At 41.5% G+C, this 21,533-nt stretch overlaps 1 protein-coding gene across 1 annotated transcript; it reads left to right on the top strand.

The window, feature by feature from the left end:
- Nucleotides 1-746: 746 nt before the first annotated feature.
- chrnb5b (cholinergic receptor, nicotinic, beta 5b) lies at nt 747-12,165 on the top strand. The gene is made up of 6 exons (XM_076103193.1): nt 747-798; nt 7,652-7,797; nt 7,929-7,973; nt 8,254-8,363; nt 10,180-11,170; nt 11,794-12,165. Exons 1-6 carry the CDS (start codon nt 747-749, stop codon nt 11,932-11,934), a joined length of 1,485 nt encoding a protein of 494 aa, XP_075959308.1. The 3' UTR covers nt 11,935-12,165.
- The last annotated feature ends 9,368 nt before the right edge of the window (nt 12,166-21,533 follow it).

The raw sequence follows: 21,533 nt of genomic DNA, 5'->3' as shown, positions 1-21,533 counted from the left end.
CTAGTTCAACAACAAAACCCCCGCATAGCTGCTGAGCTTAAAAGTGTTTTAACTAACTTAAAGTGCATTTTCAATGAGGGGATTTCTCCTTTGATTAGAGAAGATAAGGTTGGTTTGAATGTCTGTTGGGTATTAAATATCTTCCCTCCCTAGGGGGATTTCTGAGTCTTATCGCTTCCTGTTTGTTGTCATGTCACACTGTGTCGATCAAGACGGCAGAGAGTGAAACTGACGCCCGACGGGGAGTGCGCTGGGCGGGCATGGGCGATATGAGCACCGGGGCGCTTAAATCTTTTATCTGAAGAATGGCCGCTTCGGTGATAACAGGATTGGCGTATCCCCACTAGCTCCTGGCCCATATTCCCGAAGAAAACGTTATTTGCATCGCTCAAGAAGAATTAAGGGGGGCTCTGTTCTCTACAGCCGGTTTCCGCTGCGCGCAATCACAGCTCCAGGACCAGCGGTGGAGTCGATGCGCTCTGGCAGAAAGCATCCAGCCACCCTCTCTGTGGGCTCAGACAGCAGTCAGTGCTGCTCTCAATGCCTCCAAGCATCAGCTATCGGCCGTCATTAGCGAAATCCCTCGCAATGAAACCGCTATAATCCAGCCTGCCTTTTCTTTTTAGTTTCACTCTTTACTTATTTCACATCGGGAGTAGAAAAAGAAGAAAACCCACGCGAGAAACGCTCTCCATCTGTACGTTTTCGTGTGTGTGTGTGTGTGTCGCACTGGAGGGGAGGAAGCGATGGCAGCCCCGGTGAAAGCAGCGTTGGCTCTCCTGGTTCTCACCGTGGCAAGTGAGTAATCCTTTCAAATCCTCCCGGAACGGGACGGGACGGGACAGGGGGGCTTCTACTTTGCGTAAGAGGCTCACTGTGTCACACTCTCCGGGCTCTGTGCATGGCAGTTATCCTACTATATATATATAACAGGTCTAGGAAGTGTTAGCAATGTTAGGAGTTTAATTTAATTCCACGTGTGCTTTGTAGCTAAACATCACACCTCCACCCTATTAGCTAAAACAAATAGCCTAATGCTCTCTGTGAGTTTTTATTTGTATTTTGGGCAAATGTCAAAGTCATATTTTAACTTACAAACAACACGCGAGACCGGAAAGCAGGCCAGTGGGGAAAATAATGGCATTTCCGTTCGCCAGTCAATTTAACACGTGATTTTACAGCACGCCTCAATTAACTAACTCCTCTTTTACAAAAAAAAAACTCAGAGTTGGAGTGAAATTGCTTTATACTTGCATGGGTGTGATGCTGGAGAAGGCTGCATTGCCGCACACATTCCCTTTCCCTGTTGGATGGTGTAGCTCTTATTGCGGACACACATACTTGATAATATCACATAATGGTAATCTGCGGCCCTCACTGCCTGCAATGTGTGTCAGTGTCCTCTGATTACAGTAACAGGGACCTAAATGGACCCTCTTTACAGCGTACCTTAACTTGAATTTAGTGCGCCTCTATCAGATTATGTGCAGTAGAAATATTTTCTCTTTTGATTCTATCAATTGAAGCAATTTCTGAGGAGCTGTCCATGGTGCTGTAATGGGATCTCAAGCTGTCAGTGAATGATCTGCTGCAACAGGGCAAACCCCAGCACCCATTGTGTCGACTTTGGATGCTATAAATGCCCTAAAACTTCAGCTTGTTCGAAGAGAGTATTAATTTAGCGAGCACATTTGCTCTCAGATCAAGTTATCAAGTATAGGCCTTCCAAATTCTGTGCATTTCTCACGTTTAGTGAGTCTCCTTATTGTTCAAACCCTCTCCCATTCCCCTTTCTTTGACCTCTTTATTCCTCTTTTTTGTCTAACATATCCAACGTCGTCTCTTTTCTATGACTCTTTCACTATCACCTGTGCTCTGTCTACAGACATTGATGACAGGGGCTCTGTCACTTCACCCTTGCAGCTACAGTAAAACGACTAAATCCATGCAGCCACTTTGTTGGGACATATTTCAGTCTCGTTCTGTCTCCTGTCACTCTCTGTGCCACTCTCTGTCACTTCCTGTATGGCACATTTGTTATATTTTTCCTCTCCTTCTCTTATTATGTAACTTATCTGACATATTTAGTTGCTCATGACACACCCCCTGTCTCCTGTCCTCTCTGTCTCTCTCAGTATCAACTAGCTGTCGTAAATGTGCCAATGTGTGCTAGAGCTACACCTGATTAGATGTTTTTCTCAGTAAAAACTTACAAAATGCCCATGAAGCGCAAGAGGGGGAAAAACACGCTATCTGTGTGTGACGACCCTGACTCTGCTTCTCTGTAGCCCCGGGGTGAAGCTTTACATGTGGGTGGGCAGGAATATGCAGCTCTAAGTTTTGTCCTGCTGTTGTTTCTCATGACTTTATAACTGCTTTCTCATAACTGCAAATGTGTAATGTGTCAAGAGGGCTTGGCATCAGTGAGTCAACACTTCATAGTAAAGTATTAGTCATTGCAGGGGCACACTTGTTTGGATGTTGCTCTTTGAATGAGAGAAAGGAGGCAGATTAATAGAGATATATGTAATTTAAAGCCAGAGAGAGCATCTGATGAATTTACAAGACATTGAAGCAGTGGTTACATGTGAGAGTGACACTGAGGGAGCTGAGGACAGAAGAAAGCCACTTTTCCTGCTGCCATTGTCTCTCTTCTGTTACTGTCACTGCTGAGAGAAAAAGAGCAAAGCAGTACAGAAAGACACGAGGGAGAGGACAAATAAAGAAAATGACTGTAGTAAAAGAACAGTTGGTTTTATCCTCACAGACTGAGGACAAATTGTCTGTGATGATGAAAAGTTTGAGGGCAAACAACAAACATAAATCCAATGAGATCCATCCATCCATCCATTTTTAACCGCTTATCCTGTTCAGGGTCATGGAGGGGCCGGAGCTGACATTGGGCGAAGGCAGGGTACACCCTGAACAGGTCACTAGACTATCCCAGGGCCCATGAGATACTAAAAAACACAACATCTCTTTGCAGATACACTGAGCAATGCTAAACGTCTACTGGAACTTGACCATGTGGCTGTGTATGCATATGAGAGGCACGTGGGTGTCTTTTATAACATGTCCGATACAGGCAGTGCACTGAGCAAAGCCAAAGACAGCTGAATCCTAAATTGTTTTGGCCTCAGAAAGGCCACCCCAGATGGCAAGGCATTGAATAATTCACTACCCCTAAAAAATAACCTACAGGATGCACAATTTGGATGCTTTTCTCTCTGTACACTGAACCGATAACACGGCCTGTCCACCCATCAGCATCACCTAAACACAGCAGCGATATAGCAGTGTGTCCGAATGTTTTTTTGTCACAATTTATAAATTCTATATGTTGTGATGGGGACTATGTGGTGATTTGATCTGGTTTAGACGGACTTGGAGAGTCATCTTTGATTGTGGTTGAGTATCTGCTTGTGAGATGATGGCATTTTTATTTTAGCGGCGATGAATAATTAAGGTGTGGAGAGCGCAGCAAGGCGGAGAGGAGTGTGTGTATATGTGTGTGTGCATACATGTGTGATGGGACCTGCTGGTAGACTCCTTAATGCTCCGTATACCTACATCGACCACATACACGTCTCATTTTAGCCTTTTAGCATTTACTGTTAAACCCTTACATTACTCTACACAGCCCATACTGCATCTCTTCCTCAGTCCTTTCCACTAGTCCCATTAAGTGTGTGCTGGCTTTATCTTTATGCCACCCTCCTTAAATTTATAAGACAAAACTACGCCTCCTACTTCTCTCTCGCAGAAATCAGTGAGCAGCCAGAGAAAAGCAAAGGCCGAAGCCTCTACAGTAAAAAACACATTGCTGGCCATGGTGGTGTGGTTAAGGATTTGATAAATTTGGATTATAAACAAAAATACCTCCATGGCAATGATTTAATATTGCACGTTTATGAAGTGAGGGGACAACAAAATAATTGTCAAAATTGATGCAGCAGAGGCCAAGATATCCTGAATTTTATTGCATATGGGTCAAAAACACAGAATCCTACTTTTCGCACGATGCAACCAATATCATTATTTTAGTTTTTGAGCTCTCTGCCTGGTAAATGCCCTTGTCTGTCAACTTGATCCGCCAAATGCTAACGCAGGCTTTCTGCAAGACATCAATGTCACCAGCGCGAGATAAAATACAAATGATGTATAAGTCTGAGTAGTACTCCTCAAGTAAAATGAATGCGTGCGATCAGTAGAGTGCCCCTTTAGGCTTCATAGAAGTATCTTTTCCATAATTGACTTTGTTTCATTTGATCATCACAGATAATGATTCAATAACATTTTTAACAGATTCCTGATAATTGTCTACTGTTTGTCACTGCTTGGTGGTTTAGCTACTCTAGCTTTATATTGAGGCTTTAATTTAATTAACCAAAGCACAAATAAAGCTGAAACAATGAGCTGACCAACTGGATTTATAGTGTGTGGTCTCAACTCCCAGGCACCTCACAGCATTTTATTTTAATTAATATAAGAAACCTGCGTGCCATTATGCAGCAGTTTGCACCCTTATTGCAGATACTGGCTTTGATTCCATTCAACACATTTATGAATCACTGTGATTTCACAGAGTCATCACCATAGCACAGCATGATCCTATTTCATTTAATCAGATGATTATACTAATCTGGGAATTGTTTTGTCCCACGCTCCTTGCTGTTGTTTTTTGTGTATTGTGTGTGTGTCTATTGTCCTCTCTTCTCTCATGTGTCTCCATCACTTCTCTTTGTCTTATCCTGACAGACACAGCTCTGGGTTTCAGAGCTCTCCTAAGACATTCACCCTTGAGGTTTAGTGTCATGTCAGAGTTGCTCAGATGTCGGACACTTCTCCAGTCTCCTCTTCAAACAGAGGCCTGCTGGAGGTTAATGTGAACTGACCAAGTGTAGAATACATCTCTCTTTTCTGCACCTGCCTTTAAAGATCAGTGCCTCTAATTTGTGTCTCAGAAAACATTTTTATCTTGGAGATATATATATATATATATATATATATAACAGCTGGCAGAAATGCTGAAAATCAGTGTAAGTAAAGTGCCAAAATATACAAAAGTCAGTTGTCAAAAGCTGCCAACTGCACAGTTTTGAGATGCCTGGACACAAGTATATTGCTGATGTCGCTTCAGAATTGTTTGCACAGCTGTTTCAATATGAATGTTGCCTATAACAACAAAATATTCGACTGAAAATCGTGTGCTTAAGCGTAAGTTAAACATACAGCTGTCATATAACATGTCATGTAGGCTAAGATAGTTTCAAACTCTGCAGCTGAGATCATTCAAGGCAGTTAGGTGATGGAAACCACTGCCAAAATTAAACATCCCCCCCAATGGCAAAGGTCTTCAGAATCGGATCACTAAAGGTAGATTTGCCTTTGTCTGACAATAGCAGACCACCATTTTCTCTCTGCTTGCTGTTGTCTGGACAGACGTCAGGCTACATAATAAACAACTCACAGTTCTTATCCAACATCAACACAAACTCTTCCTACAACTGACTGGACACTTGCTGACTCATCGGTCATCTGCATCTTGAATGGTTGTTTCCAGTTGTAGATAAAAGCAAGTCTAGGATTAGGATTAATCTCATGTATCATACTTTAAGTACTTTTTAAAGATGGAGTTTTATGGTTCTTTGGGCTGTGATATACACAGAATTAAGTTGCTATATAATCCACCTCTCTCTGTTTTCTATCTTGTCACCGTCTGGTTTATATTGTCCAGGAAGCAGGAAAGCAATAGCCAACCGTCGTGTCAAGTTTATTTATGGAGAACAAACAAGTTGGTCACCAAATCATTCCAGAAAACAAGGGCCACAAAATAAATGAAAGAAAACCGGAAAGAACAGGTACAAGACAAAACACAAGAGAAAAGGCTTTTAAATGCAAGCGGCTGTGACAGAGAGTGCCTTTTGCCTTGTAAGGGAGAAAACCAGGTTGATATTTCTATTTTCAATAGAGGGATAGCAGCTATGCAGATATGGAGACATCCAATGTTTTCTTAATAAGCAAGCCAAAAACAAGGGACTCAACGCAAGGGATTTTTTTTCACAAGTTTAAAATGTATGAAAGTCTGGCAACATCCATGTTTCAAACCACCCACCATCACCGAAGCTCTGTGACCCATTCAGACGTTGTTCTTTGATGTTTAAATGGGTGAAATCAGCCCTGCGGTGGCTGTGTGTGTGTGTGTGTGTGTGTGTCTGTTTAAATTGACTCATTATTGTCATGTCACTGCATATTGCATGCATTGTTGACATGCAATATGCAATATATGCAAAGCCTGGGTAGAAAGTCGGTAGGTACTTTTGTATGTGTGTTTATGTGTTGATGCGTGGGACACTAAATACACCATCACGTCATGTCTGTGATCTCAAACAGGTCAGAGGCACACACGCACACTCATTACTCACATTACTCCGATTACACACTCATTACATCTGAGAATCTAATTGGTGAGCGCTCACGGCAAGAGATTTAAACATCGCTTCACAAACTACTTCTCTGGGCATATGTGTATGTTTGTGTTTGCTTCTGTTATTGTGGGTTTTGTCATTATAATCTCGTTCAAATAAATAATATGAATCAAGAGAAAGCGGTGATCAGGGAACTTGTGTCATTTATTGAAGGAATCTCTTCAAGGATTTTTATTAATGCTCATAACAAGGTCGAAGTATAGTTAAGATCAACAAATGGCAACCAATATGTAATTGCACAGTTTATTTTAACATAAGAGCATAAGTTCACTCTTTCAGGACTGTTCAATCTAACTACGTCACATCTCTTTTAGATGATTCATCCCTGCATGGAAAGTTGAACTCAAGGTTGCATCAAGTTCAAGGTTTAGAAACAGACACTCTGACTACCTACGCTCATGTGTAAGATAAAACTGAGTCAGGGACTGAGATCAACCTCTACACGTGTCTAGTCACCATACCGGATTGTTTAAGACACTCACACATTATTCAATGAGAGGCACCCTCAACACATCATGTCATCCTGATATGAGTGCATCATCTCAATACTCACTCCACTGAGATGATAACATTAGGGAAGTCGTGTAATGTAGTTGTGCAGGGCTGTAGTTTGACATTTTTGGCAAGGTGTCCGACAGAATGAGAATACATAACAACCAGAGAATGTTGTGGCTTGATAAACTGGAATACATTGGAATAGCTCCCATGAGGCTTTGCGAAAGAGATATGGGTATTCAGTTTTTTGATGCTGACGAAATGATTATTCTTTTGCTCTGCATAAAATGTTCAGTTTCAGAGTTTAACGTCAAATACAGCTGTAGATGCAGAGATCATAGCTGTCAGAAATTCACAATACCTCTGAATCATAATTCCAGCAGGTTGACTTGGACTGTTTTTAAGCTGTTTGTAATGGTGTGGATTTCAGATACTAGCCTATACAACATGTATGTGGAAATATGTCATCGGACAAAGTGTTGGACAAGGGGTGGCCAAACAATGTAGAACCATGTAGTCTGCGTGTTTCTCATTCCAGCCTGCAGATTGTTGACTCCCATGGTACATGGTTAGCCACCTCTGTGTAGGACCAATGGGCTAGTATGTAATACACTTCCTGATCCATTATACGTCATTGCTTTCCAACTCAATTTTTTGTGTGTGTACAGCTGCCTTGTGTGCGGAGGTTGAGGAGCGACTGGTGGGTCACCTGTTGTCACCAGACCGCTACAACAAGCTGATCAGACCAGCTGTTAACAACAGCCAGCAGGTCACCATTTACATCCAGGTGTCTCTGGCCCAGCTGATTAACGTGGTGAGGAAACACACACTCTATCCAAATCCACATTATGCTGTTATTATCCCACTCATTTTAGGTAATTCAGGAACACACATGGTGGAGACTGTTCTATTTGGATGAGCTCCCTCTTCCTGTCTGTGTTTCAGAATGAGAGGGAGCAGATCATGACCACCAACTGCTGGCTCAGTCAGGTTTGTGTCCCCACTCGTACTCTTGTTTTCTTTTCTGTGTGTTTGTGTCCATCTGATTAAAATGCTTTGTCTTGCCAAATAGGGGCTAACTGAACCAGTGTGTGAATGTGTCTGTATGAACTGATATCCAACCCAACTGGTATGTTTATGGGCCGCAGTAGCTCAGTCCGTAAGGACTTGGCTTGGACCAAGTATTGAGTGTGGACTGGTGGCTATAGAGATGAATGAGATGAATTAATCTATTTCCTTATAAGGGCATGTGTGTGCACTTCTTTATCAGGTATGGCATGACTACAGATTAATGTGGGACCCTGAAGCGTACGAGGGAATCAAGAAAATCCGTCTCCCGTCACAACACATCTGGCTGCCGGACATCGTCCTCTACAACAAGTATGTCGGCTTCGTGAAACACAAAATGAGTGTGTACCTTTGTGTAAAACTAAGTGATTAAAAGAGGAACAAACACAAACAGTGAGCAACTTTATTCAAAAGCCCCATTTTCCTAAAATGTTTCTCATATCCTCTTATTCCTTCTATCCTCTTATATCTTGTTTATTATCCCACCTCTTTTCGGGTAATGAGTGCCACCAAAATGTTTTGTTGACACTGTCTAGACTGTCTCATGATGAAGAGTGATATTTTAAGGGATTAGAGATCACAGGTTTTACGGAGAAAACGAGACAGGGACATATTGAAGTTATAAAATTTGCCGCTAAGACACACCTTTGATAACCGATGCCCATGTCAAGTGATCACATCTCACATTTACCTTAAAAACATGTATTATTGACAGCAACTGGCCTGCAGCAACAAGACAAATTTCAAATGTTTCCGCTGCATTTCATAATATGGATTATAATATGTACACCGGATCAATGCAATCAAATCATAGCGTGTCATTAGAAATCAACGTAACACCCTTACTATACATTCAAACTACTCTGGAAAAGGGACAACATCCCCGTACATTCTTTTGTGTTTTTGCACATTAAGTAGGAATGCACAAAGCATTGATGTGAGAACATTGTCCCTTTGTTTGCACATCTAAAAATGATCTTGCTGCTGTATGAAATAGCTGCAAGGGAAAAATCAATACACGAGAATGTTAATGCTGTAATGAGTTAATTCAAGGAGAAATGAGTCCCACTGCCTTTATCCTCTGGCGTGTTAGCTGGCAAACACAAAGGCTTTTGGGCCAACACCTGGGTCTTTCTAGTCCATCTGCTAGTTTCTTGTACATTACTTACGTATGATATTAACAGTTAACTTTTATTATGCAAATGTAGTTCATAAAAGAGTCCTTGTGCTGCTTTGTGTCTCAAATCACTATACTGTCACAAATTAAGCCTTGACCCCTTAGATTTATCTTGTGACCTTTTTGAGGGCCCAGATCCCTTGGTTAGGAACCACTGGAGTAAACTATCTAACTGTACATAAAGTATACCAGTTAGAATGAGCTCCATCTCAACTTGCTACAGAAATCACAAAACATTTACTAAATGAACCTGGTGGTTTGATTGTTTTCTCAACTTCTGTATCCAAGGTCAAGAAAGCGACATGATCACAGCTGTGTGAACATGCAGCTTTTGTGTTTTGGTCAGCAGTGTTGCCCCACAGTTTATAAAGGAGTGGTTGGCATTACACTGTAATGAACACAGATTGCTGGTCAGCTAAAGACCACATGAGAGCATAATGGCTTAAGAGGCAAAACGATAGAGGATCAGCACTGCTTTCTGACTTCAGGTTGAGGTCTCTGGCCAAGAGTAGGGGGCCAGAGGTCGCAGTAAGCAGGTAGGGCCTCTGCATTTTTAATCAGTCTGCATATTCACAGCAGGGCCCAAAGCATTAGAGACCGAGTGTGATGGTTAGATTCCTGACCTACTTTATAATTGATAGGCCACTCCTCTATAATGCATTACCTTCAGCCTTAGAAAAAAAGTCAGTCTCAGCAGATTTGAGGTGAGGGGGGGGGGGGGCAGTTGTTGATATGTTGCTGTGATGTGTCCCAGGTTGAGCTCCTCCCTTGAGATGATAATCACACATCCTTTACCTTTCATCTAACTCATCTCATCTGTTGCATGTCTCACCTCTGCTGGTAACTAACATAACTGTTGCACGTCTCACCTCTGCAAACACACTCTTTGAGTGCTTTGAATTTACCTTTCTCCTTTTTTTTTTGCTTACCTCCTACCTTTTTCCTCCTCAGTGCTGATGGGACATATGAAGTCTCCTTCTACTCCAATGCCGTGGTCTCCAACAACGGCGAGGTGGCCTGGCTCCCACCGGCTATCTACAAGTCGGCCTGCAAAATCGAAGTCCGTGATTTCCCTTTTGACCAGCAGAACTGTACCCTCAAGTTTCGCTCCTGGACCTATGACCACACTGAGATTGATCTCATCCTCCTCAGTGATTTCGCCTCACGTGATGACTTCAAACCCAGCGGTGAGTGGGATATTGTTTCACTGCCTGGACGCAAGAACGAAGATCCTAATGACATCAGGTACCTGGATATCACCTATGACTTTATTATCAAGAGAAAACCTCTCTTCTACACCATCAACCTGATCATTCCCTGCATCCTGATAACGTCGCTGGCTATTCTGGTGTTCTACCTCCCATCAGACTGTGGTGAGAAGATGACTCTTTGTATCTCTGTCCTCTTGGCCCTGACTGTGTTTTTACTCCTTATCTCAAAGATTGTGCCACCCACTTCTTTAGCAGTGCCTCTAATAGGAAAGTACCTGATGTTTTCAATGGTGCTGGTCACCTTCTCCATCGTCACCAGCGTTTGCGTGCTCAACGTGCACCATCGGTCCCCCAGTACGCACACCATGCCTCCTTGGGTCAAGCACATCTTCCTGTACCGGCTCCCCTCTTACCTCTTCATGCGGAGACCCGGTAGCTCAAACATCCGCGAGAAGTTCCGCAAAAAACACCAGCAGCGATCATACTCTGACCAAAGGCTGCGTGGAGCGGACGGAGGAACAGGAAGTCCTGCAGGAATGGCAGATTGCTCTTCATCTTTCTTTGTGAACGAGGAGTCGGCGAAACGTTACGGATGGAAGATCAGCGACTTGTCAGAGAACACAGAGTTCAGGAAGAGGATGACGCTCAAGTGCAACATTGACACAGAGGATGCGGTGGATGGCGTGCGCTACATTGCTGAGAAGATGAAGAGCGAGGATAATGATGAAGGGGTAGGTGTATCTGCACGTGTCAAAAGTCAAAAAATGTGCAAACTGCTTGTTGTTTTTTTGTTTGCTTTTTACTATTCATAGATGTTGCCCGTATAGCCACAAACTTAAAGACAGGACATCTTACACTAGCAGCATGGCTACCTGTATACAGAATTAATAGCAATGTCTGCTGGTCGCCATCAACCACTTTGGTCCTGACTGAAATATCTCAGCGAATATGGATTGCCGAGGAATTTTGGAAAGACATTCATGGTCCCCAGAATCCTAAATACTTTGGTGATACCCTGACCTACAGGTCAAAATGTTCAATAATGCAGTGAAATTTCTCAAAATGTACATGATGGATTGGCTCCAAATTTGGTTGAGGCATCCATGTCTCCAATATGACGTTTCTAAAGACCTTGGTGATACCCATATATTTATGACAAGCCTCAACACCTTTGGATGGATTAGGCTGTGCCACCTATGCTATGTGATGGATTACCTTGTGTAATCTCCATCATATGTGTTTTGGAAATGATTGTCCAAAAGTTCATAGGCAAAAATAAAAAACAAACAAACAAATCAGTTCTCTTCAGTTCAGGACAAGCAACACAACAGTAAAATCTAACCTTTTTCTACAGATCATTGAAGACTGGAAGTACGTGGCCATGGTGATCGACCGTCTCTTCCTGTGGATCTTTGTGTTTGTGTGTGTCGTCGGGACGCTGGGCCTCTTCATGCAGCCTCTGTTCCAGAGTTACAACACCCCCATTATTGATTAGATGGACTGCAAAGAAAAGCTGAAACGTCATCATGAACTTTGATTGCCCCCCAGGAACAGAGCTCTGATTTTAACATATGTACTCACATGTCCGCCTGGCACCGCACGATCACTGGGAAATCTATAATGATGCACTTCAGCCCTCTTCCTCCACCTGCTCCCTTCCTTACTTCAACCTGTTGTCCCCTTCCTCCTCTACGTGTCCTGCCATCCTCTGCTCCACTCATTTGTCACCAACTGGGATCTAATTATTTTAGTTAATTAATGGATAACTCTGGTTTATAAAAACTTGGGTCACATTTTCACAGTGTGGCCATCATTCAGTGGACAGTGATGGTGGAGATCATACTGTTACTGGAGCTCTGGGAACACTGAGGCTACACGGTTATCACTTGGTTACCAGCACACCCCTAAAACCTCGGGATAGACAAACTAATTTGGATGACAAAACTAAGACAAACAGTACATTTACAACCTAAAACGTCTGTTGTAACATAAATCACAGTTTACAGATCGATTTTACGGCTGAACATTTACCTAACTTACCCAGTTGTACGTGCACACTGCAAACACTTTTTGATGTGTTCAATAATATAATAATCAAAAGAAGCTTTAGCCAAAGCTATGAAAACAAGACCCAATTTATAATAAACCAGAATTATCTTTTAATTCAAAACATGAAGTTAAACCACCATTCGGCCATGATGCTCTTTCTTTGAGATTAATATAAATCCACAGTCTCCAATTATTGAAATGTAGCTGTATTTTAAAAAGAAAAACATTACCTTAAACCGTGTTGACCCCTATTACTGTTCACAAAGGTTTTTCTTGCCAACAGCAACTCAGGACTTTTTCTGTTTTGAACAGACTTGGTTTTGCTCTTATTTCTCTGTGTCTAAATCAAATTCTAATGTCGCAAACATGACGTTATTGGGGACATTTTGTTGACTCAAACAGACCATGAGCCCAAAGATTAACAAGGCCACAGAAACTCACAAGAAGACTCATTTTGGAGATACCGGCCTCACGTCGCCAATGCATCCCCTGCAGAGGAGAAGATGAATCCCTTCTGTGTACATACTTGGAAGAGGATCACCTCCCTGTGTCTTTTTGCCAACAGCACACATACTGTTTAAATTTCTAATGTTTGCCTTAAAAATGAGAGCGAGTGGGGACACAGAAAACTGTTGGACTGCTCAAATAATAATGGATGAGTGTGTACGGGGGTGACCAGCCTGTTTTTATCCTCAAACACACCTCCCTGTGTGAACTGATAATACTGATAATAATACTGATCAAATGTATGACAAGCTGCGGTTGTGATGTTCTAATAAAGCAGCCATGTTTAAAATGAAGACGGACATTACAATATAGAGCTAAAAAAAAAAGGAAAACGCTTGTCTCATCAAAGCAGTGCTCGTCAGCATCCAACACCAAGGAAACCAGCAGCAATAATATTGTACAGTATTTTATACACACAGACCTGGGCAAAACTTAGCCAAACAGCCCGGCTCTTCACTTGCTTCATCTTCCAACATATTGTATGCTTGATTATCGCAGTCTGCTCTCAGAGACGTTACTTGAATTTGTGTCAAAACATTATTTCCAAAAGGTTGTCACCGTCATAACACACGTGTGCGTCACTGCTACCAACGCTAGCCAAGGAACGGGTGTACTGTAGGCCTACTAATCCAGTTGTATTGATTTCTTTCATCTTTGATTTTTTTTCAGTGGATGGAATGAAACATACTTTTTTTTTCCTATTTCGTCCCACTGGCCAGTCATGTTGTTGAGTTGTGTCTGTCTAGACAATAATTGCTGAGAACTACAGGAAGGGACTGTGATGGGAGCTGATGTCTTGATAACTGGATCAATAAAGAGAAATGAAAGCAAAAAACAGACCTGGTGAATCACATGAACATGGTTATTTTATTTCATTCAACATCATAAACATGTCTCGTCTGAGCTCTTCTTGAGGTATCACTCACTATCTCTCCTCCATCGTTTCCTCTCTTAACAGGGTATCTGAGTACCACCTTGTTAAGGACTGAGAAATCTAAAATTTCTAAATGCTCTTTTCTTCCACCTCACACATTTTCCGCCATGCTGATACTATTCAAAACAAAGCACAATTTCCAGGCAGTTGGCATTTTGGACAGAAGTTTCTATAGAGTATGTGCTCTTTGTGTATGTGTGTGAACTCTCCGGGGCCAGTGCTAAATGTTAGTCAGCGGAGTAAGGCTTCATTAGACAGTCTTGTATCCCTGGGGTTTGCAACTTCTCCTTCTGTTAGCTTAAGCTGCTAATGGGACACTGCATGTGAATGAATACACACATGTACATAATCACAAATCTGTAAAGTCTTATGTGTTATAAAGCTTTCCCCTCCTTATCAGATAGTAGCTGCTTTACTGACATTTGTCACATTTTCATGTTGTGAAGACCTAACAAGGAGCAAGAAGCATCAGATGAAGCTTGTTGGTTACATGCCACTCCAACAATGGCAGCATTAGGTAAAAATTGTATTATGTGAATATTTTAAAGGTCTGTTTTACAAGTGTACATCAGATGCTTTTCAGCAAAGAAACTACTGCGTCATCATTTTCCAGCCAGCATCAGATCAGTCACACACACACACACACACACACACACACACGCACACACACACACACACACACACACACACACACACACACACACACACAGAGTTAAACAGCAACATAATCCTACAGACAAGTGACAGCCATTGAATTGGAGTTGGGTTCAGCAATTATAGCTCAGAATTGTACCCCCACCCCCCCCCCGTATGACAAAAAAATGAGGTACTTGACATCTGCATCAATTTCCATTAAGAGAGCGGCCACACAAGGGTGGGGTGGGTTAGAGGGGCTGATGTGATGTTTATGTGTCCCATTTTTCTGGTTTCCAAACATCATTCAAATTTAATTTCCATAACTTTCTGTGACATTGTTTTCTATTTCAAGTTCAAAGTTCAAAGTTCAAAGTTAGCTTTATTGTCAGTTCCACAATATGTACCGAACATACCGAGGAGTTGAAAAAACGTTTCTCTCCAGTCCAACATAAAAACATATAAACATATAAAGTGAATACAGTACAAGTCAATTATGAGAACGCTCTCTGGAGTTTTACAATGCTTTTCTGAATTATCTATTAGCTAATCAAGTAATTTACAGCCTTAGAGAGTATTAATTTGCCACCATTTTCTATGTATTTGTTCTGGTATCTTTTTTTTTGGTATACCAAATTTTGAATTTCCAGTTGAAAAAGAGTTTCCCCAAATAGTTTTTAAATATAAACATTTCACATATTGCTTGCCAATGGGTGTGTCTCAAACTGAAACCAATATCTTGATTCCCAAGTAATGCTGGTGCACAAAGACATGATCCATATTTGCCCTCTGCAGGACAAAGGTACCCAAAGGTTCAGTTAAACAGCTAAAACAAAATGAAGCTAAATTACTTCAAAAGCCTATCAATCCACCCAGGGCTGCAGCTATTTTCAAATAGTAAGAGGCTTTGAATTCTTTAGCTGTAAACTTCTCATCTGGTCCCGAAAATAATTTAAATGGCAGGAAAAAAAATTAATTTGTTGTTCAAAGGTGACATACTTCACTCTGGCATCAAGTTTGTTGACTGTGGGGTAAAATAGTCCTGGATTTAAGCAGCATGCACCCAATTTATATCTGTCTGAACACACACTGCAGACTCTACATTGTAGAGTGAGCTTCCAACACGCACGACTCTTAAATATAATTAGAATGTGTATGTGTATATTTTCACCAATTTAGCAGTGAACCACCTCCTTGAAGATAACTGCACCACCAGGCCCATTTCTCAAGAGTAAAAAATGTCGGGAAAAAGAGAGAAAAGGCAGAAAGAGAGAGAGTTGGTGTTTTGGTCTCCAGGTCTGATCATGAAGCGTGACAGAGGAGACGAAACTGGACGGGCGAGGGAGGAGGGATACAAGCAGGGTGGGAGAGAAAAAGAGAGACAGGTATGATAAAGGGAGACACGGATGATAAAGGTCGGTCATAAACAAGAGACACAAGACCTCTGCATTCTGGTTGGTCGACAGAGGACCCGACATTAAAGACCGCTTCATTGCAGTCAGAGATCAATAAGCATTTAGTCTTCTCCACAAGACAAACCCACATGCATACGGACATGTGCATACATGCAAACACACATAAAGGCACTCAGAGGCAGACAAGCAGTCATTTGCATTCAAACTTGTATTTATTGGTTATTATTATTTTATATTTGCCTCAATGCTAAATGCCACTATCATACACACAGGTCCTTTGAGTAAAAGTTTGCAAGTATAATCAGCAAAATGAAAGTATCAAAAGAAAAGTTTTGCAGAAAGTTGCTCCGTGTCAGTGTTTAACTGACAATTAAATCTAATTATATATAGATTCATATCACTGGTGCATTAATATGATTCATTTTTACTGCTATAGATGTTTAAGGTTTTTCCTCATTTTAACTCCTTTATATACTGTTTGATAGTTTAATCTACAGCAATGCATCATATTATAGCGTTGTTGTCCTGTGAGAACCACATATCTCCAAAAAGAAACACAACCCTGTTTTCAGCTTTGTGACGATGCATTTTCCAGCTGATTAAAGAGGGTTTTGAATCGTTTATTTAAGAAGTATAGAGACTTGTCTCAACTTGTAAAGAAACGCTTCATCCTTCAGGTCATCTGAAAATCAAATTCAATATCACCAATGTGGAGATACATGGACAGGACAGGAAGGGCATGGCAAATTGTTATCTGCAAAGTATCTAAACCTTGGATGCAGCATGGTGAATGTCAGCAGTTTGATCAGTTTCTTGTATTCTGCCATTGCCCTCCATCTCAGCCATTACTCTCCACAGGACATTCCTCTAGGATTTATACCTGCCATTTCAGCTCTCTGGTCAATATTTATGAACTACATTACTGCATTAGAGAATGTGTAGCTGCCGTGCAGTTGAGTCAGGATGCCATCGATCCTCCCCTCTGAGCCGCTGAGCCGCTGAGCTTAGGGGACAAATGCAGAGGTTTTTCCAAACACTTTACATGCTTTTAACCTGAGCCCAGGGGTCGCTCTGTAAAGTCCCTGCAGGAGCAATAAATATGTCCTCTAGCCTGCTACCTGCTGACAGATCAGGATGCCTGCTGCTGCTCTTTAGTGGTCAAAAGAGACACTGCAGAATTTTCTCACAGTGGTAGTTTGATTTCTGCACGTTAAGGTGTTTTAAGTAACGTTGTTGTCTTTATAGTCTGGATTTTAATTGAACTTGTCTGTGGCATCAATTCTTGTCGCTCAGTGAACATGTTCATGGTATGGAAGCAAAGTAAAGACATAACTATTTGATTTTTTTCGATAAGCAACGGAAAACCTATTTTAACCACTACTGATTACTTGATGTTGAAGTTAAAATAACACTGAATTTATAGCACTTTGGAAACCATCAATTTGAATTGATGTGGCTTGAATTCCCCTTTATGAAATTATAAGTGGTGCAATATATAGAGTCACTGTAGATACAGATGTTTTGGCCACATGCACAGCATCAGCGTCTCCTCTTTGAGGCTGAAATCTCTAAAGATAATCAGACACAAGGCCAGAGAAAAACTTTGTCGAATATGAAGGCCATCAAAACACATCTGCATCTTATCCGTTATGATTACAATTCAACATGCTTCTAATGCATAACAGTTTGTGACAAAAATGTCACCAGATATATTAAAACGTCATAATTAGAAAAAGATGAAATATTCCAGGAGGACATTTGCCCGAAGGCAACCAATGAGGATTTCAACCGCTATTAACAAAATGTTCCTAACACATTTTAAACTGATTAAGAATAACTTGAAGCAATGAGGGGCAGATCATTTGTGATGGCAAAAAGAGGCTCAGACAATCGTTCATATTTCCTCTTCGGACAAACATGAGTGGACCAGATAATGAATAAGCTCTGCGTGGCTCTGTTTGACCCCTCGGGCTGCGGTGAAAATGACCCTGCTGGTTCTTCAGAGAACAAGACGGACAGAGAGAGTAAATACATGCAGATTGGAGTTGTGGGCATGATTGTAAACGCAATATACATGTATATGTGTAAAGTTGCTATGTGAGAGAACGGGAGGGTTCGTGGGAAAAACAAGGCGCTGAGAAATGGCAGTTTAATTAGCAGCAAGGTGCTTTAATCAGATAACTGTGATTCGAGCAGTGAAGGGACTTTAATTAGATGCTTGTGGCTGCAGCAGGCCACAGCATGACCAAACACACTGTATATAGTGGACACTATGGATGGAAAATAGGAAGTAAACTCTCTGTGGTGTTAATGTGTCTGCTGGAGTGAGAGAGAGAGGAGGAGGGAGCAGCGAGAGGAAGGGTGGAGGGGATGAGGAGGGAAGCTGGGTTACTGCCGGAGGGTCGAGCGGGGTCACCAAGTGTAGCGTGACTGGCAGAACAGGACGAGCTGTGGGAGGAAAGGGGACGCTCAGAGCTTCTAAAAAGGGGTTGTTGGAGGGTGACAGTGGAGTGGTGGGATTAGACAGAGCAGAAGGGACAAGAGGATCATGGGAGGAAAGCTCCCAGATGGGGTTAAATGGTAAGGAAAGAAATACGGTGAGGTCAGTCCTCAGTTAGGAACTTCCATTTTAGTCATATCTCTATCATCAAAAATTGATTTTGTTATTTAACGCTGAACATAAATGTGTCAATAGAAACTGAAAAAGGCACAAGTTAAATGTCAGTAAACAAATTGTGTCTCAAATCGCTGTGGACCTTTTCTGTGTTAAACCAAAACATATCTAAAAATGTTTAGTGCCTACAAGCAGATGCTGTTTTGCAAGATTGGATATTTTGGTGGAAACCAAATGAACTCATTCAACATTTTTTCGATATGTTTTTATCAGCATTTCGTATTAACTTGCCATATAAGTTAATTAACACCTCATTAATTTCCTCATAATGTGAAAAGAAGAAATAATCCTCTCAGTATTAAGCTTCCTTCAAAACATGTTTGCCGTTGCAAATTAGTTGTATGTAAATATCATTTCCAAGAAACAGTGTTGCACCAGTTGGTTGCCAACTTCGTCTGTTTGCTGTTTGGTGATGGGCGTTTAGTGTGCAGTTTGTTTTACCAGAGCTCTTACACTGAAAACAGCTGTGGCTCATACAATGCTAAGGAGAGAAGTGAAAGTGAACCAGAACAGCACAAGGAGCTGTGAGATGCTCACAGATCAGTAGAGATAAAGGGAACCATAGAGTTGGGTTTTAAACAGCACTACATTTTGATTGGTGCAGCTTTAAATGTACTAATGGGAGAAAAGAGGTAAACAGTACCAACAGGTTACGCTGATGTAAAATTTAACACAGACAACCTGATTAATAATACAGATACTGAGAAGCCTTGCTGCAACATTAGACTGCAGGTTGTTTAAAGGCAGACGTCTCATCAGCATGAGTGACACATAACAAGGTGAGACTGTGACAGTTGAGAGGAAGAAAAAAACAACTAAAAGTGCACTTGATTGAAAGTAAATATTTCTTCTCTTATGGCCGTCAAAATATAATGTAAGGTCAGGAAAATGAGTGATTTAGTGAGACAGGCATATAAAGTGATAGAGGAGGAGATGAAATGGAGAGATAATACACAAATAGATTCAGCTGGTTGATGTGGATGAGCCAGGACAGTCCTGTCTGACAAACACTGTTGCAACCACACTTGCCCTTTTCCTTTTCCTTTGCTGTCTCCATCAGGCCCTCAAGGCCCTTCTGCTTTGTCTGAGCTGTCCCACCAGATGCCTGCTGTTATTTAACAATGCGTCAGGCTGCGTGATCGCAAAGGGAGAGGGAAAGGACCAAAGACAAGAAAATGAGAGGAAAGTAGCGATGAAAGAAAAGAGGGATGTAAAAAAAGAGGGTGGTGTGGGGAAGAAGGGTAAGAGAGTGTTTTCCTCTGTTCGCTTGCTGTGTTGGAGGGTAAGCAGTGCTGGGATGTCACCTCACCCGAAGTCACCAGCCGACACTGACACTGTAGGGCAATAGTCTCCTCCTGTGAACCTGACTAATTCCTGCATTGCTGCAGATGCTCTGTCTCTTTCCCCTGATGCAAATGTAATGGTGTTAATTCTTACAATAGTGTCGTGTTTTTTATTAGTGTTTTATTATCTCACGACTCCTTTGATATGGTTATTCAAACTTTTACATATTTATTGTATGTATAAGCTGTTCTATATATCAGGTCTGATTTGAATTACATACATTCAGCTGCTGCTGGATGACGAGACCAGGATTAGTGTTTGTATTGAATTTAATTGTTACAATTCATATTTGAGACCCTTGATTTTACCTTGATGAGGTTTGTGAAGCAACTGAAGCCATCATTGGGTTTGAACTCCCTAATTAAATGGAAACTAATCACAAAGAAAGAGTTGCAGATAAGAAGCCAATGAGCTGAGCAGAAGGACTTTAAGCTTTGAAACAATTGAGATGTGGGTTTCGCAAAAATGGGCTGCAGCTGACTGAGAGGAAGAAGTCCCAAATATTATGTATATAAATAAAGCTTTTCTCTTCCTGTGCCATTGGGAAGGGATCCACTCTTATTAAGGTTGATGGTGAAACAGGAAAAAAGGTAGAAAAGAAAGAAAAAATGTAATATTTGTGTCAGAAAAAATAAAGATTAACACAGTGTGAAAGGAACAGTTAAAAAGAAAGAAATCTCCCTGTCCCTCCTCAGTCCGTGCCGGTGGGTGGAGACTCTTCCTCAGCTTTTCTCAGCGAAAAAACAAATCTGCAAATAGAATCACTGGCTCTGTCACCCCGAAGCACATCAGGCAGCCAAATTGCATCCTTGGTTTTCTTCCCTTCTTCTTCTGGTGACGCTTCCTCGTCGTATCACGTCATTTCAGGAGCTTTTTAACATGTCATGCTCAGCTGTGCATCTCTCTCTCTCTATTAGCTGTCCATATGCCTCTAGTTTCACCCATCACAACCTCTCTGCATCATTCCTTCCTATAAAGCCTCTCTTTACACTCTGTACCTTCATTTTCTCTTCCTTTTCTCTCTCTGTGTTTATTTTTGTGGTTGCTGATGACCCATGAGAGACATTTAATCACCGCAGTTTCCATCCTCCGATCCTCAACAACAACCTCGTCTGATTTTACTTCGCCAACGACAAAACTAATTGAGCTTAAAATCGAGGACAGAGCAGTTCCACCCGTCTTCAGCCTCTCGGCTCCTGACCTGCCAGCTGCTAACATGCGAGGCACTTTGTACATGAACGATCAGCGGCAGTGCAGCACCCAGGTCCCATTCTCCACATCACACCTACTGTAGAGCTGAATTCTGTTTTATGGGGTGTGCAGCAGAACAACACAAAATAAGATTGTAGGACATGATTTAAAAAATGTCTAATCTCATGAAAAAAGAAAACTATCTTTGAATCTTTCTATTTTATCTTTATTTTCTCTCCTGTGCAAGTATGTTGATGCATGTCCCTCAAGTGTGTGTGTGTGTGTGTGTGTGTGTGTGTGTGAGAGTCATGTATAAACTCCACGTTAGATATAGTTTTTGTGCCAGG

This window comes from Anarhichas minor, unplaced genomic scaffold (genome assembly GCF_050575085.1).
Source record: "Anarhichas minor isolate MPS153535 unplaced genomic scaffold, ASM5057508v1 ptg000028l, whole genome shotgun sequence".
Taxonomy (NCBI): Eukaryota; Metazoa; Chordata; class Actinopteri; order Perciformes; family Anarhichadidae; genus Anarhichas; species Anarhichas minor.
Note: the sequence above shows the minus strand (reverse complement) of the source record. Positions and strands in the feature narration are given on the sequence as shown.

Coding starts and splice junctions, on each gene's coding strand:
- chrnb5b (XM_076103193.1), top strand. CDS start 747: ATGGCAGCCCCGGTGAAAGCAGCGTTGGCTCTCCTGGTTCTCACCGTG. Junction 8,364..10,179: donor GACATCGTCCTCTACAACAA/GTATGTCGGCTT, acceptor TTTCCTCCTCAG/TGCTGATGGGACATATGAAG. Junction 11,171..11,793: donor GCGAGGATAATGATGAAGGG/GTAGGTGTATCT, acceptor CTTTTTCTACAG/ATCATTGAAGACTGGAAGTA.